The 13763-nt window shown below is 51.4% G+C and overlaps 1 protein-coding gene across 2 annotated transcripts in view; it reads right to left on the bottom strand.

Moving 5' to 3' along the window:
• Positions 1-9119, bottom strand: part of ENG (endoglin) — a 44593-nt gene extending 35474 nt beyond the window's left edge. For both annotated transcript variants that reach the window (XM_066610469.1, XM_066610470.1), the window contains exon 1: positions 8766-9119. In XM_066610469.1, coding sequence (XP_066466566.1) covers positions 8766-8838 — 73 coding nt within the window. In that variant the 5' untranslated portion in view covers positions 8839-9119. The remainder of the gene's footprint in view (positions 1-8765) is intronic.
• Positions 9120-13763: the final 4644 nt, after the last annotated feature.

Below are 13763 nucleotides of genomic sequence, written 5' to 3'. Positions count from 1 at the left end.
CCGCCTGGGAATACCGGGTGCTGTAGGCTTATACCATAGTCTTTCGAGACTGAAGGTCGCCTACCAGCTCCTTACAGGACTGTTGTGAGGATACAAGAGGTAGGGAGAAATGGGGCAGGTTGTGGTGGTTGGCAGTGATGGGGATGTAGGGGGCAAATCGGGTCCTGGGAGAGAAGAGGGATCAGCGGTGGGTCTTCAGTCTCATACGTTATTTATTGGGGTCAAAAAAGGTTGAGGACCAACTGGACTAGCAAATACTTTAGGTTTGCTGCCATTAGGAGCCAGAAATGGTCTGTTATTTAGGGATTCAAGTCCCTTGTTCCCAAAAGAGTCCCTTTAGCTGACATGGGGAACCAGGGTCCAAAAGCAAGGCTTTCAAGGGATGGTAGGTGGTCTTCCGGATTGTCCCCTTGAATAACCCCGCGTACCCTCCGAGCCAGATGTGTGCCACAGCTGCAAAGCTTTTGCCAGGAAGTGATGTCAGCTTATGGAATCAGACAATTCCAAAAAACCTGGCGCCAAGGAGCACTTGGCTCCTGCAACATGAAAAGAATCTGTTGGCCTTGAGCCGACAGGTCTACCCGGATCACCGTGATTCCAAACAGGACACACCTGTTTGGAACACTTGAAGGACAAGCGTGTGTGAAGACTGGCATTCACATTTAGTGTCAGCCTACGTAGTTTTATATATCATAATTCACAGAAATTATGGTGCAATCATTCTATGAAGTTATGATCCAACGGAGAGGGGAAGGGGCCCAAAACAAACTTTGCACCCCCGTTGTGATGGAATGGAAATCTGGCTGTAAGATGCTGGGGTGGGAGGGGCAAAAATGAAACCCCGCCCCATAGCAAAGCTAAAGCTTCAAGAAGGAGAGGACGACAGAAAGCCAAAAGGGTCCATTTTTTGAGACCCAATGCTAACTTTTTTAAAAAAAATACAATATAGATATAATTCTGACAATTGGCTCCCTGCTGGATCAGGCTCACAAGCTCATCTAGTCCAGCATCCAGTTTCCCATAGTGACCCACTGACCGCCTCTCAGAGATGAAGGCATCTTTCTCGCTCACTACCATTCCTGTCCCCAATTAAGGTTATTGTGCCTCGTGGTCACCAACATCTTGGCCCACTGTGCACTGTCCAGTCCTCCTTTAACACCTCATCATTTGGCAGTAAGTTCCACAGGCTCATGGAGTCCCTCCTTCTGCCTGCTCAAAACCTCCAGCCAGTCGGTTTCACGGGATCCCCTAGCCTTGCGCAAGAGCGAGAAAAATTTCACCCTCTCCCTATTGCATATAAAATTTAATCTGCTCTCACAGCCCCCAGGCCGTTGAGCTCAGAGGTGGCATGCAGCTATCTGAGAGGGGGCGGGAACGCTTCTGCCCTCAGACGATTGTCTGAAGACCACAGCAGCCCTCGGGGATGTAGACGGGCGCCTGGGACAAAAGACACTCTCCAGGTGTTAAAGCCCAATTTCCGGAACCTTCCGGGGGTAGAGGCAGCTGTGGCCATAACCGCGTGAAGGAAAAGAAAAGGCCATAAAGGAAAAGAAAGTGACACACAAGAAGACAAATTTATTCGGCAGAACCAGGGAGCCCAGCCAGGATAGGGCCGCTTCTTCCGCGTCCCCTACTCTAAGGTCACGGCCCAGGCCGTTGTGATGACGCTGAGCCTTCTGCCCACCTATTGTCCTGCATTTCCTCCGCGTACCAACCTAGGCCAACCCCATCGCTGGCAGCATCAGGAGGAAGACAAACAGTGGCTTATCTGGGCCCCACAGACAGCGTCACCCTTCCCTTCCAAGGGCCCTACCCCACACGGCCTGTCTAGGGAAACGCCGCTGGGACCAGACACAGACCCTTCACGGCTCTACAGAACTGGGTCTGTTTATGTCGCCGCGGCCCCCAAAGGCCGGGATCTCCGTGGGCCTCGCGCGGACAAAAGCCAGGAGATTAGATCAGCCTGGCGACGACGGCAAACTCCCGCAGACGGTTTCCAAGGGCTGCCTTCGTCTAAAGGAGATTAAGCGGGTGCTTTTGCTTGGGCTTTAAAGGAAAGTTCCCACATGGGAGCCGCGTACCGGCTAAGGAGCCGCGAGCGTCTCATGGGGTGGCATCAAAACACCCAGCCGGCCAGTTTTATGAGAACTTTCGGGAGGCGGGTCGTGGCTCAAGGAGACCGAAAGCTGTTTTTGCCCCACACTGTCCTGGAATGATGCTCTGTCAAGTGCATCAAGGAGCCCGCTTTTCAGAGCACGATACCATAGTCTTCCAAGATGGGAGGATGCCAAGGACCAAGTGCATCATGGGAGAAAAATGACAGATGCCAACACAACGGTACAAAATTTGCTCCTGGGAAGCCGGAGGGCAAGGATAAGTGATGGGCCTTAGCAACCTCCCAAGGGTGCCGTGCGCAGACACAAGGCCCGATATTGGCCATCATCATCAACACACCACTGTTCTCATCCTCATGCGAAGGTTTGCTAATCGCCATCAGTGAAACCGACGCCTCCCGCGTCCAAGTCTAAAGCAAACCTAGCTTGTCCTTCCCTGCAAAGGGCAAGCTGGGAATCCCATTTGAGGGTCTTTCAGAATCACTTTCCAAAGCAACGGTTGCTTGATAGCTAAGCTCAAAGGTCTGCCAGGAAGTTGTAGTGAGATTAGAACGGAGCTATCACGCGGTTTGGTTTTCACCTTGCCCTTGCTGTCTCACCGTCATTAGAACATAAGAACAGCCCCACTGGATCAGGCCATAGGCCCATCTAGTCCAGCTTCCTGGACCTCACAGCGGCCCACCAAATGCCCCAGGGAGCATAAGAACATAAGAGCAGCCCCACTGGCTCAGGCCATAGGCCCATATAGTCCAGCTTCCTGGATCTCACAGTGGCACACCAAATGCCCCAGGGAGCATAAGAGCAGCCCCACTGGATCAGGCCACAGGCCCATCTAGTCCAGCTTCCTGTATCTCACAGTGGCCCACCAAATGCCCCAGGGAGCACACCAGATAACAAGAGACCTGCATCCTGGTGCCCTCCCTTGCATCTGGCATTCTGACGGGATCAGGCCAAAGGCCCATCTAGTCCTGCTTCCTGTATCTCACAGTGGCCCACCAAATCTCACAGTGGCCCATCAAGCAGGAAATCTGAAGATGTTAAGAACATAAGAACAGCCCCACTGGATCAGGCCATAGGCCCATCTAGTCCAGCTTCCTGTATCTCACAGCGGCCCACCAAATGCCCCAGGGGAAAGTTCTCCAGGTAGGGCTGGCAAAGGGTCCTGGAGAGACCTTTGCCGGTCTGTGCCAGCGATACCAATCTAGATAGACCAATTTGACTTCCTTGATGGAAGAAGAGTGGATATAGGCAGGGGGTTGGACTAGATGACCTATTAGGCACCTTAACTCTAGGATTCTATAAATCCGCCAGCGCGCTAAACAGGAGTGACCCCAGATTTGAACGCACAAAGTAAAACAATGTTTATTGTTGAGGTTTGGCCTCTGTGAGGGCAAAGCACATTTAAAACTCAGCTTTTTGGCAGACGCTGGAGAATATCATGTAAACGAGTGCCATATGTTAAACATTAAACACGGGAACAAATCACGCAGTTTCCCAAGACAACAGTTTGGCCGGACTCCCACCCCTTATAAAAACTCAGGCGCTAGCCAACCCCCTCCCCCTCCGAACTCTTGGTGGATCCTCCTTGTGTTTTAAATTATAGGGCCATCAATACACATGTTAACGTACTGAATGCAAGGCAAAAGGTCCCTGCCCCGAGTACATTACAATCAAGCATATGACTAAAGGGAAATAGGAGGAATGCAGGGGACAGATGCCAGACTTCTCTGTGCCAGGGCAGACGGAGACGGGTTTCACAGGGTGGCAGTCTTTTAATAGAGGAATACCCACCCCCACGAAAAAAAGCCGGGAGCTGCTTTAAATATCAAGAGCCTCCATGTGCAAGCAGTTAAAAAAAAGCCCTTGTTGGTGCCACACAAAAGGGTGTGATGCTTGAAAGCCCCTTTCAGTGTGTGTCGGGTCCAGTGGTGTCACTAGGATTTGTGCTGCCCGGTGCGGGTGGGCCCATGATAGACCCCCATGTCACCCCCGTGATAGACCTTGGTGAAGGGGAGAGGCCATAACTCAGTGGTTGAGCAACTGCTTTGCATAACAGCGGTCCCAGGTTCTATCCTGAGCAGCATAAGAACATAAGAGCAGCCCCAATAGATCAGACCATGGGCCCATCTAGTCCATAAGAACATAAGAACAGCCCCACTGGATCAGACCATGGGCCCATCTAGTCCATAAGAACATAAGAACAGCCCCACTGGATCAGACCATGGGCCCATCTAGTCCATAAGAACATAAGAACAGCCCCACTGGATCAGACCATGGGCCCATCTAGTCCATAAGAACATAAGAACAGCCCCACTGGATCAGACCATGGGCCCATCTAGTCCATAAGAACATAAGAACAGCCCCACTGGATCAGACCATGGGCCCATCTAGTCCATAAAAACATAAGAACAGCCCCACTGGATCAGACCATGGGCCCATCTAGTCCATAAGAACATAAGAACAGCCCCACTGGATCAGGCCATGGGCCCATCTAGTCCATAAGAACATAAGAACAGCCCCACTGGATCAGGCCATGGGCCCATCTAGTCCATAAGAACATAAGAACAGCCCCACTGGATCAGACCATGGGCCCATCTAGTCCATAAGAACATAAGAACAGCCCCACTGGATCAGACCATGGGCCCATCTAGTCCATAAGAACATAAGAACAGCCCCACTGGATCAGACCATGGGCCCATCTAGTCCATAAGAACATAAGAACAGCCCCACTGGATCAGACCATGGGCCCATCTAGTCCATAAGAACATAAGAACAGCCCCACTGGATCAGACCATGGGCCCATCTAGTCCATAAGAACATAAGAACAGCCCCACTGGATCAGACCATGGGCCCATCTAGTCCATAAGAACATAAGAACAGCCCCACTGGATCAGACCATGGGCCCATCTAGTCCATAAGAACATAAGAGCAGCCCCACTGGATCAGGCCACGGGCCCATCTAGTCCAGCTTCCTGGATCTCACAGCGGCCCACCAAATGCCCCAGGGGAAAGTTCTCCAAGTAGGCATCTCCAGGTAGGGCTGGGAAAGGGTCCTGGAGTGACCACTGCCAGTCTGTGCCAGCAATGGGAGGGGCACGCAGTGGGCAGGGCAATGGCCCGGGGGGTGGGGGTGGGGATGCACCATCGCCCCTCCCTCCCTGGTCTTTCAGCTATAACTTTTGATAGAACAGAGCAGTGGTTCTCACACATTTAGCACAGGGACCCACTTTTTAGAATGAGAATCTGTCGGGACCCGCCGGAAGTGATGTGATGTCATGACCGGAAGTGACATCATCAAGCAGGAAAAAATTTTTTTTTTAAACAATCCTACCCACACTTAAGCAGGAGTAAGTCCCACTGACTATCATTGTTCAAAGAATATACATAGTATATGTTAAAAGTACAGGTTAAAAGTTAAAAGCACAAGTCTGTCACATTTGCCCAAATGCAGTCACATCCCATGGGAGCATCAAGTCTAATAGATTAAAAGTAAAATACTGAAATGAATGGGGAAATTGGCTCGCGACCCACCTAGTGTGGGTCCCGACCCACAGTTTGAGAAACACAGGAATAGAGGCATTTCAATGAGGTTTGTTCCATTGCCTTCAGCATGAAAGGGTGCATTGAATGATATATGGTGTTAATTCCACCCCACCCCCCCAGTGTGGATCACCTAGTATCACCTAGTGGAGCAGCTAGTATCAAGCCCCACAGCAATGCCACTGGTTGGGTCAAAGCGCATGGGGGGGGGTTTCCTTGCCAATGTGGGTGACAAGAGGGCATCCTGGAGCCCCAAGAAATGCAGGGTAAATTAGCAAGCAAATTCCCCCCAGCTCCATTTTGCAATTAAAATAATATTTATCTACCCAGAGGTCTGTCTGGTTCAGTTCTATGGAGTAGGGGGGAAAAGCACCACGTACTCGAAACGCGATCCAGACATTGAACATCGTTACTCTGAACTATGTACAGCGCTGGACGGAGAGCATTTGGGAGCAATTAGGAAACCAAAGCATTTCAACATTCCGTGTCGTGGGGACAAGCGCAGTGGCGTCCGCGTGATCGACAGGTTGAAATCTCGAACCGGAGCCTATTTGAAGCCCTCGCGACCCCACCTCCTGAGCCCATCTCAAAAAGATCGGCTGGTAACTACTATGAACACTGAGTTTAACCACCATCTATTTCCAAGCGGGTCATCTCAAAGCAGTTCTTGGGAGGGGAGAATTGGTGTGTTCGATCCCAAAAATCCTCACGCCATCCTAGTAAACATGGCAATTAGTAAACCTCCACGTGAGGATGACGACAGGGGTGTGTTGATGATGGCCAATATTGGGCCTTGTGTCTGCACGTGCCACACTTGGGTGGTTGCCCCACAACCATCATTCAGGTTATGCCCATAAGAACATAAGTACAGCCCCACTGGATCAGGCCATAGGCCCATCTAGTCCAGCTTCCTGTATCTCACAGCGGCCCACCAAATGCCCCAGGGAGCACACCAGATAACATTTTACATACAGGCAACTGAGGCCAAGGGACTGGAATGAGAAACTTCCCCGGCTCATAACTCCGGCTAGCCTAGTAAATGTCGTCAGGCTGGCTGGATCAGCGCCTCCCTGCACCCCACAAAGGTCATATAATCTCCCCAAAGACCTGGCTCCACACCGAAATTGAAATGAAATTGAGCTGAGGGAAGCTGGGGGTTGGGTGTGGGGTGAGGGGGGGGGAGAGATGAGTTGATCTGGCAGGAAACAGCTTAAAGGGTTGAAGGGGGGGCAACACCCACGGCCCAAGATATAATATGCTGATTTATCTTTCTTTTCTGACTCCGGAAATCAGAGGGGGAAGCGAGGACGAGAAAATATGGGAGAAAGGGGAACTGCCCTATTGCTTTGATATAGGGAGAAAGAAGGGGGAGCTAAACAAGGCTTGCTTTTTTCATTGATCAAACAGCACCCCAGGGGCATTTATCCCACTGTTTTATCTCAGGATGATCAATGAAAAAAAAGTCTGGATTTCCCCCATCCTGAATCAGTTCACTCCCCCCCCCCCCCCACAAAAACAGATTAAGGAGGCCATCTCACTTCAACTGGAAACATCCAATCATTTTACAGACATCAGAAGAGCCCCATTGGATCAGCCAAAGGTCCATCTAGTCCAGCTTCCTGGATCTCACAGTGGCCCACCAGATGCACATAAAACATGACCTGCGTCCTGGTGCCCTCCCTTGCACCTGGTACTCAGAGAGAACCCACTTCAAAAACAAGGAGGTTGCAGATCCTCATCATGGCTTGCAACCTGTGATGGACTTTTCCTCCAGAAATCTGTCCAATCCCCTTCGAGAGGTACCCAGGCCAGACCCCATCCCCACAACCTGTGGCAAGGAGTTTCACAGTCTCATCACACGCCGGGTAAAGACATATTTCCTTTTGTCTGCCCTGACCCTCCTGCCACTCAATTTGAGTGGAGGTCCCCCTGGTTCTGGGGTTGCGTGTGAGATGTAAAAGATGATGCAGGAGATGGAGGGATGTTCTTTTCCGTCTCCATCGCGACCAACCCCCCAGCAAGCGCCTTTTCTTGGATGAAGATGCAAAGCAAAAAGATGCAAAGCAAAAAAATACTGCTCAGCCATCTGCAGGCATGGCAGTATTTATACAGACAGTTCCCTGCCCCAAGGAGCTCACTATCTCAAAAGAGATGCAAGACAGACAACCGAAGAAGAGGAGGAAGGGAGGCAGGGAGAAATGGGGGAGGAAGATGCCAGTATTTCCATTGACACGCAGCTGGGCTTTGTATCATGTGCTCCCTGGGGCATTTAGTGGGCCGCTGTGAGATCCAGGAAGCTGGACTGGATGGGCCTATGGCCTGATCCAGTGGGGCTGTTCTTATGTTCTTAATGTGTCATGGGGACTAAGGGTACAATCCTATACATATCTACTCAACTTCTGACTGGCTGCCCCACTGTGTATGCCCCACAATTCCCACTGCGTTCAATGGGGTTTACTCCCAGACCCCAAACCCCCAAGACTTACTCCCAAGTGTGTATTGGATTGCAGCCTAAGCAAAAGCTTAGGAACGCAAAAGCTTCACAGGAACGGTGGGGTTTGAGGACAGCGTGCCCCCTCTCTTATTGCCGGATCCCAAACCGAGTGCACCCCCCCTCCAGTTCAGACATCCTCTGAACCGGTTCTCTGGCAACCTGCAGACCCACAGCTCTCGACGGTACCGATAAGTAGCCTGGCTTGGTTCTTTGCCTAAAGCCACTTCCTGCCGAGGCTGGTAAACTCAGCATGGTCTGCAGTGGTCTGCGGTTCCTTCCCTCCTTTTGTCCTCTCAACAGCCCTGTGAGGTAGGTACGGCTGAGAGAGTCATTGGTTCAAAGTCCATATAATAAAATATTATTATTAATATTAATAATAGGTTAGGCTCTCACTTCTGTGCCTTTAATTCTGCTTTCCTTTTAATTCTGGCCAAGCTGCTTTTCGAGGGGATTCCCAGTTAGTTCACAAGGAACTTTCAAAGCCCCGCCGTCTCTTATAAAATTCTTTCCCAGCTGCAGCCAGAGCTCCGAACCAAGGGGCCGTAAGCCCTCCCCGTGGCCTGCCGACTGGATCCTCCTACCCCGATACCTCCAGGCTGCCCAACCAAGTCACTTACTTGCGCACGTCACAGTGCTCAAGGCCAGGAACAGCGCACAGCACCACACGGTCTTCATGCTGCCAAAGCTCATGGGGCTGGCTCCTTGCGCCACTTAGCCGGTGTCTAAAGGCAGCAGTCCCGGTGCGCGGAATTCGGCCGGGCAGTGGCGTTTTGCGACAGGACGCAGGAGGCCCAAGCGGTGCAGTTCAGACTTGTTCCACTCCAGCCTTTCGGAAAGGTCCAACGCACCGAGACAGCCAGGAGAGCGGGCCGAAGAGCGCCGGGTTCGAGGCTTGGCCGTCCAAACCGGCTGCGTCTTCTCAGAGCTCTGTCGCCGGAATGTTCGGCGCTGGGCCGACACAGCCCTGATGACCCACCGAGGCAGGAAACCGACTCCCTCTCAAGCACGTCTTGCCAAGGGTTGGCTGCCAAAACACCAAGAGGAAATGCAGTTTTGTTTTTGCAAAAGGATGCGAGCAAAAAAAAAAAAAATGAGTCCACACCAGCCCTCCGCTGTTGATCACACTCTGACAGCAAGACCCCCAGACAGGCACACGGCCAAAGCTGTAGAAAAATGCTTCATGTTGCCAGGGGTCAGGCTCTGACCCACGGTTTCAGAGGCTTCCCTTCATTTTTCCAGATCTCTGGAGAAGGAATTTAATCGGGGTGGGAAGCCAGCAGAAAAATCTTGCATTCCAAGGGGCTTCACTCCCTGTTGTAAAAGTGCCCCCCTTTTCCAACCCATCATTCCGGTTTGCTCTGGGGGGGGAGAGCGAGTGAGAGGTGGACACCAAAATGGATTAATTAATTAATGGGTCAATTTTAGAGACACGCATGAATGGGGCAGGATGGGGCAGTGGTTCAGGGCTTGGAAGATCCAGGTTCAAATCCCGCTCGTCCACAAAGCTTCCTGGGTGACCCCTGTCTAGTTTCTGTCTCTCAGCCTCCCCTACCTAGAATTGGAAGGCACCTACAAGGTCATCTAGTCCAACCCCCCCCCCACCCGTAGCAGGTAATCAACCTAGAGCAGTGGTTCCCAAACTTTTTAGCAATGGGACCTGCTTTTTAAAATGACATTCTGTTGGGACCCACCTAGGTTTACAAGACTCTAAAAAGACTTATCTAGAAGGAAATATTTTTATGTATTTATTTACAAAAACTAAACAGGAAAAGAAAGACACCCAAACATTTATCTCCTTATATTTACACAAGCTTTCTACCCTGCACATGCCCAATCTCGTCTTATCTCGGAAGCTAAGCAGGGTCAGGCCTGGTTAGTACTTGGATGGGAGACCGCCTGGGAATACTGGGCGCTGTAGGCTTATACCATGATCTCGGAAGCTAAGCAGGGTCAGGCCTGGTTAGTACTTGGATGGGAGACCGCCTGGGAATACCGGGTGCTGTAGGCTTAGACCATGATCTCGGAAGCTAAGCAGGGTCAGGCCTGGTTAGTACTTGGATGGGAGACCGCCTGGGAATACCGGGTGCTGTAGGCTTAGACCATGATCTCGGAAGCTAAGCAGGGTCAGGCCTGGTTAGTACTTGGATGGGAGACCGCCTGGGAATACCGGGTGCTGTAGGCTTAGACCATGATCTCGGAAGCTAAGCAGGGTCAGGCCTGGTTAGTACTTGAATGGGAGACCGCCTGGGAATACCGGGTGCTGTAGGCTTCTACCATAGTCTTTCGAGACTGAAGGTTGCCAACCATCTCCCTATACTGAACACTATCTCCCGATCTTGTCTGATCTCGGAAGCTAAGCAGGGTCAGGCCTGGTTAGTACTTGGATGGGAGACTGCCTGGGAATACCGGGTGCTATAGGCTTCTACCATTGTCTTTCGAGACTGAAGGTTGCCAACCAACCACCAAACTGCTGAGCTCCTTGAAGGGCAACTGACAGCTATCTGATGTCTGAATGGCCTCAGGGCTTGAGGCAAATTAGTAATCTGATCTTTTCACTGGAGGCTCTGCTTGGCTGCCACAGGACCCACCAAAATTGGGTCATGACCCACCAGTGGGTCCCAACCCACAGCTGGGGAACCATTGTCTTAGTGGTTCTCAAACACTCATGTAGTTTTTCAACCATTAAGTCTTCATCGGGGCAGGGGTCCGGGGGTGTGTGTATTTGGGGAGCCCCACGGAGCACTCTGTAAAGCTCCCCACACCCCTGAATCCTGGCAGAATGTAATTAATATAAAGAACAGACCCCCTTCTTTCACAGTGGTGCAATCTTGGGGATCGCATCATTCCTTTCCCTCCTGCCTCTGCCCTTATAAGGGCAGGGGTTCTCGGGGTGGTGGGTCACGACCCACCAGCTTGAGAACCACTGGCTATTAAACTATCTCAGGCCCAACTAGAGAATAGTTCAAAGAGGAATCTGTGCTTGTCCACCCCCCCCCTACTAATCTATGTGACAGCCCTGAAGGACTCTCCTATGAAAGGGAAAACATGTTCTCAGTGGCCTCTAGAACTAGATCCAATGACAAGAGAGAAGATTCTGGTTGGACATCAAGAAGTTCTTGATGGTTAGGGTGGTTTGGCAGCAGAGATTGCTAAGGGAGGTGATGGAGTCTTCCTCACTGAAGACCTTCAAGCAAAGGCTTGACAAGCACCAACAGGAGTTCCTCTGGAAGGGTTAGCTGCTAAAGGCAGGGGGTTGGACTAGATGACCTTGTAGGTCCCGTTCACCTCTATGATTCCCATGCACTGGGCTTTTCCTGCAAGGTGTTAGGGATAAATAATTCCCCTTGCTACAAGACTTAACTTGTAGGCACCAGAGAGGGAGACTGAGCAGCTCACGCTGTCCCAGAAAGTGGACTAGGAACAGTGACCAGAAAACAGGGACCAACTGTTGTAACGTCAGGACAGATGGAGACAGGACTCTCTATACACATGGTGTCATTGCCACATGTTGTAGTGGAGCGTCACAAAAGCCCGGCTTGACCTTAATAGCTATAGGGTGTCTTTGGGGAACTGAGAAGTGAGGTATAAATCTCTAGATGGGTTAAGAAGAAAAAAAACCCAATGTTCTCCTGTCTACAGTGCACAGGGTTGGCTTCAGAAGTCATGCCAACCCAGGCATGGGCCCCCTTGTGTGTGTACAACTACATGGCCTCTAGGGTTCCCATTCATCATTTGCCACTGGTCCAGCAGAGCTCTACCCACTAGGCGGCACTAGCCCTGCCGGCATTGGCTGCTGGGATAGAGACAGTGCCTGCCCCTCCACGATCATCTCCCTTTTTTTCCCACTGGATTGGCAACACACAATGAAATGTTGACACAGAGGTCATTGTGTGATGGTGCACCATGGAGAGAGATGCAGTTTTTCCAAGGGTGGCGAGAGGGGGTAAAAAGTTAGCCAGCCTTAAGGATGCCACAGCACTCTTGATTGCTGTGGGGGACAAAAGAAGGCCCAGCTCTTCCTTGGAAGGGAATGAGAAACTATCTCTTGTGCCTATGCCTTGCCCTCTGCTGGCCCACTGAAGAACAGCAAGCAGAGAAAACAAAATCCCCCCCCCCCAAACCCCAGGGTAATACTGTACTCTTGTGAGGCCCCATTAAAAAATAACCCAGCAAGCTTTTGAGCATCACAGGACTCTTCTCCAGACTGGGTCACCAAAGCAAAAAGTTCATGACAACCTTAAGGAGGTGGTACATGCAGTGGCTTAGAGCCCAAAACCTATGCACGTCTACTCAAAAGCAAGTCCAATTCTAGCCAATGGGGCTCACTCCCAGGTAAGCGCAGGTGGCATTGTAATTCCGAGCCTGTAGTCCTACCAAGCTGGGAAGGAACCCCATTAACTGCAGTGGAGCTACCGTTTCAACCAGCCCTGTTAATTCATATCTAACCGGTGTTAGTGTCAGCCGGGATGTTTTTGCATGGGCTAAACCAAAGTCAGACCAGGATCAGAACAGAAGGTTCTGATCAGAACTGATCAGAACAGATCAGATCAGATCTAACTGATCTGGTCCCTTGTAACTAGTTAGTAAGTAAGCTCTCTTGAGCCTCCCTGCTAGGTGCAAAACAGGTTTCAGGTTCCACTGAAGGTTTCTGGGACACAAATTAATTCTGGCAAATTCTGGTTTCTGGCAAATTAATGGGGGGAAGCCCCTATGGAAAAATCATTTAGATTTCCCTCCCCGGCACTCGCATGAGTTCCTTCCAAGGCAAGGAGAAGGAATGGAGATCAATCAACTGTGCACTAAGAAATGAATGGAAGCCAAATAGGGTCGTACTGCCTAGTGGTCGGAGGGCATTCCAACGGCCTGGGAAACGTGCTAGGCAGCGCAACCTGGCCCCCTCCTTGACGGGCCGCTCAGCTTGCTAGCCTCCCACAGCAAAAAAAATAATTAAAAAAAACAACCTGGAGGCGTTTGAAGAGTGGCTGTGGCCTCCCTAGGGTGCTTCAATTGTGATCCTGTTTGCTGGCCCCACTTTCTTTGGAAGGCTTCTCTTTTCCTCTCCAGCCCAGCCAGCTGGCAAGGCTGGGGGTTGGGGGGGGGGGAGGAGACGCCAGTGTAGACAGAAAGGTCATCAAAGGGTGCAGCTGGGGGGGGGAAGACAAAATGTGGAAATGGGGCTTCCTGTTTTAGCACCCTGGGCTGGCCTGCGGTCAGCTGGGTCCCTGGTCTATTGGGTCCCTGGTCTATTGCGGAGCGTGGATCGTTTTTGGCTTGCTCCTAACTGCCCCATAGCGGGGTCATGAGTCCAGACTTAAACCTATGTCTGGCTAGCCCAAGAAGCCATGGTTGTCACTGCCTGCCCCCCATCACACACCAAACCAGGGCCCATTTCACCACCCAAAGATGTCCTGTCCCCCCCCCCAAGGCTGCGCTGGGAGCAGGGAATTGGGGAAGCAGGACCACCCCCTATTCTCCCCAATGGGTCCTGAACATCAGGTTGGCTCCAGGGGGGCAGTGGGAACAGCAGCCACAGACCATCCTCTTCTCCCCTCGGCACCACTGAAGCAACCTGGCCACCCTACCAGTTTAATACTCCCATCTCCCCCACTGCCCTC

Source organism: Tiliqua scincoides, chromosome 16 (genome assembly GCF_035046505.1).
Source record: "Tiliqua scincoides isolate rTilSci1 chromosome 16, rTilSci1.hap2, whole genome shotgun sequence".
Lineage (NCBI taxonomy): Eukaryota > Metazoa > Chordata > Lepidosauria > Squamata > Scincidae > Tiliqua > Tiliqua scincoides.
Note: the sequence above shows the minus strand (reverse complement) of the source record. Positions and strands in the feature narration are given on the sequence as shown.